At 67.5% G+C, this 3,560-nt stretch overlaps 1 protein-coding gene across 1 annotated transcript in view; it reads right to left on the bottom strand.

The window, feature by feature from the left end:
* Positions 1 to 233: 233 nt before the first annotated feature.
* The window catches only part of XRCC3 (X-ray repair cross complementing 3), an 8,234-nt gene continuing 4,907 nt past the window's right edge, over positions 234 to 3,560 (bottom strand). The window contains exons 4-7 of the mRNA XM_007455598.1: positions 2,932 to 3,086; positions 669 to 881; positions 539 to 585; positions 234 to 453 (exon numbers count right to left, since the gene is read on the bottom strand). Coding sequence (XP_007455660.1) covers positions 234 to 453; positions 539 to 585; positions 669 to 881; positions 2,932 to 3,086 — 635 coding nt within the window. The remainder of the gene's footprint in view (positions 454 to 538; positions 586 to 668; positions 882 to 2,931; positions 3,087 to 3,560) is intronic.

Genomic DNA, 3,560 nt, shown 5'->3' with positions numbered 1-3,560 from the left:
AGCTTTGGGAAGGGGATGCGGAGCCATTGGGGGTCAAGGTGGAGGCCCTGTCTGGCCGGGGCCCGGGGGCCCGCATCTGGGTGGGAGCTAACGTGGGCCCAGGGCGGAGGAAGCTGCTACTTATTGTAGAGATGCTGCAGCAGCAGGCGGGGGTGGGGGCAGGCTATGGATTCTGGGCGCTTCCCGCAGCCCCTGGTACCTGAGGGGACCCTAACCACAGGGAGGGCCACACATCAGCAGGACTCAGTCCCAGGTGTCCCCCGCACACCCTCGGCGGTGACCGTGTAGGAACAGGACGAAGGCGGCAGGTGGGGGGCGGAGACCACCCTTAGGGTGCGGCGGGGCGGGACGGAGGCGGCCTCCTCGGGGCGCAGCCGGTCGGCTGTCAGCCTCACCAGGAGCTGGTTGGACCAGGTTATGCCCAGGGCCGGAGATGCCCGCTCTCCCCCGACACTGAGACAGAAAACAGCCCGACTGTCCTGTGCTGTGTGTGGATCTGCGGGCCCCGCCACCCCTGCCCTCGGGGCGCCCCACTCACCCCAGCGGCCCAGCTGCCACACCCCGCTCCTCCGTGGATTCCGTCACCTGGAGGGTCCAGATCAGGATCAGCGGCGGTGAGGACCCGGCCCCCCCGGCCTCGCCCTCCCCGGGGGCAGAGGGGGGCCCACCTGGTTGATGCACAGCACGGGGCTCCGGAAGGTGCAGCTCAGCCGGCGCAGCTCGGCCCCCAGCGCCTGCAGATGCCGGGCCCTGAGGGCCGAGGCCGCCCGGTCGAACTCACAACGGAACGGGGCTGCCACGGAGTCGATGATCACCAGGCGGGCCATGCCCCGCGACAGCAGCACAGGCACCTTCTTACGCACGCACTCCAGCAGGGTGTCCTGGAAGCCGAGGGGAGGTGGCCGTCACTACCCGCGCGGGGAACCCCTCACCACGCCCCACCCTGGGCCATCACGGTGGCTGGGCCCCTCCCCTTCAGTGGCTCCGTGCTGGGCACCGACCACCCGGACCACCACGGTCACCAGGACTGCCTAGCCCCACCCAGTGGAGGGAGGGAGGAAGCAGGTGTGCGGGGACCTGAGTCTGTCCTGCAACCAGCGTCGCCTCCCACGTGAAGACCCCCAGGCCGTGCCCAGGCTGTGTGCTGGGACGCCAACCGGCCCAGCGTGGGGCCTCAGGTGCCTCCAGGCCAGCCCCACCTGCCCCCCAAGGCCCTACGCACTGCGCTCGGGGCAGCCCTGTCCCTTGGGGCCGCCTGGCCCTGCCGGCCTGGACTCAGCCCTGGTGCCCGGTGGCCACACACTGGCCATCCCGTCAGGCACTCATGAGAGCTGTCGGGTGTCTTTCTGGGATGAAATTCGACTCTGTTTTTGTTAACTCTCCAGGGTGTCTCCAGCAGAGCCCCTCTCTGTGGAAAATGACAGCAGCAGCAGCGGCCTGGAGGACGCCAGCCTTAACGTGAGTCCTGCACCCCTTCCCGCCACTGCAGGCAGCGCTGGGGCACCGGGGGGCCGGGGGCGGGGGCAGGGCTGTGCCCGCCTGCTACAGCGTCGGGACTCCGAGAGGGGCCTAGCTTGGAGACCCTGTCTCCCTGGAGGAGGCCTGGGACCCCGAGGCTCTGTGCAGCAGCATCAGGCCCCGGTCCGCACCTCCCGCCTCCCCCTGGGCAGGGCCCCCCAGTTGCTGGGCAGACACCAGCGAGGGGCTGGGGGCCTCCTCCACCAGAGCTGCTCCCGGAACAGAACTTAGGAATGTGCCCCCACCCCCCGCCAGGGTCTCTGCCGGCCTGGCCCTGACCCACTGCCGCATTTCGCAGTGAGGATGCACCGGAAGGATGAGGATTGTGCTGCTTGTGTGCATCCAGAGGGCCCTGTGACAGCCAGGGGACGGTCGCGAGGCTGGAGGGCCTGGAGCCGGAGCCTGTAGCACTGACCTCGTCTTCTCCTGTGTCCACGCCCTGAGCACCGCCAAGCTAACAACCACGCTGCCTGCCGCCAGCGCGCGCTCACCTGCAAAGCCACGGCCGCGCTGGGCCCCTAGGGGACGGCCACCTGCCGCTGGTCCACCCCGGGCCGCCCGTGCCCTGAACCAGCCCGGGCTCGCGTGCCACCGCTCATCGTGTCACTTCCCGTGCTATGTGTGATCATGTATTTTACGGTAAAATTTTTTAAAATTAAAAGTTTATACAGCTCATCCTTTACCAGAAATTCTTTTTATAGCAGTTCTTAAATGGGGGAAGGGCCCGGGTGGGTGGCTCTGCACACTTGTGTTCAGTGCACTGGTCTGTACTCCGTCTCCCATCTCCCTCCTGAAGCCTTTGCTTCGTTATTCAGCCCCAAACAGTGACCTCAGCTGGCTGCTCCCCGGCCGCCTGCCTGCCCCCTGCCCCCTCCCCAGGGGCCACTGCCCTCTGTGTTCCCACTGCTGTCTGCCCACAGGGAGGGCACGTGACCCGGGGACAGCTTCCAGGTGTGGTGTCGCCCCAGCGGACCTGCCAGGTGCGCTCAGCAATCTGGGGGGGGGGCGGGCCTCGACAAGGGGGCTTTCCCCTCCTTCAGAGGCAGAGGTACAACCCCACACCACGGCTGCTGCCGGGCCAGTGGCCTGGACGGCAGGTCCCGTCCTCTGGGCCGCGGTCACCTCTGTGGCTGGGTGAACAGCCGCAGGAGGCACTTGCCCGGCTGGGGCCTCCTCTAGGGGGCAGGAGGTGGCATGTCCGGCGCCCTCCCTTGCCTGCTCTTCCCTTGGGGTTAGGCTGCCAGAAACACACTGGACGCCCAGTTCAGCCTGAGTCCAGGTAACGAGTAGTGCCAGCCTGAGCGGAGCACACGGTCCCCAGCAGGCGACTCGCTGCAGGCGGGCACCGGGGCCTGACCTCGCGGGTCGTGCACGTGGCCCGCCCGCACGGCCGACTTTCCCTCAGACGCTTACCACGTCGGCTGCGTGCTCGATGAAGATCTGGTGGCCAAACTTGATTTTCCTGAGCACGTCCCCTGGGACGTCTGTCCGCAGGCGCTGCTGCTGAGCGATGAGCTGCTGCAGACGCCGGCTGGGGAAGGCGTCCTCTGTGCACACGTAAATGGCCCCTGGGAAGCCGCGGAGCGGTGAGCAGCTGGGGGTGGCCTGAGGCCGCCCACCAAAGGCCAACGACCCTCTCCTTCCTGCACTGCCTCTCGTGGGTCTGCCCCTCCGACCCAGCACGGGGGCCGGCCGGCGCCCACCTCTCACCGCAGGCCCCTCGCCGCCGGAACTTCACCCTGTGGGTCTGCCTACCCTGGGCTGTCCGAGTGGGAGCGAGGGGAACTGTAGGGGCTCCCGGCTTTCGGAAACGCCCCCTCCTGCAGACACAGGGAGATGCCCCTCCCAGGCCCTGTTGGGTGGATGTTCCCTCAATTCCACTGTCAAGGCTCCTCCTACGGTTCTGGGCTACCTGGTGGTAACTGTCTTTGCTGCGCCTGGAAAGGCCAGTAAACAAAACATAGGCGATGCATCACCAGGGGCCTGGAATCCCCACCAGAAGGTACCCCCGGAGTCCTGCGCTGAAAAGAACGGGGCCACCG

Source organism: Lipotes vexillifer, unplaced genomic scaffold (assembly GCF_000442215.2).
Source record: "Lipotes vexillifer unplaced genomic scaffold, Lipotes_vexillifer_v1.1 scaffold584, whole genome shotgun sequence".
NCBI classification, from domain to species: Eukaryota; Metazoa; Chordata; class Mammalia; order Artiodactyla; family Lipotidae; genus Lipotes; species Lipotes vexillifer.
This window is presented reverse-complemented; position numbering and strand designations above follow the sequence as displayed.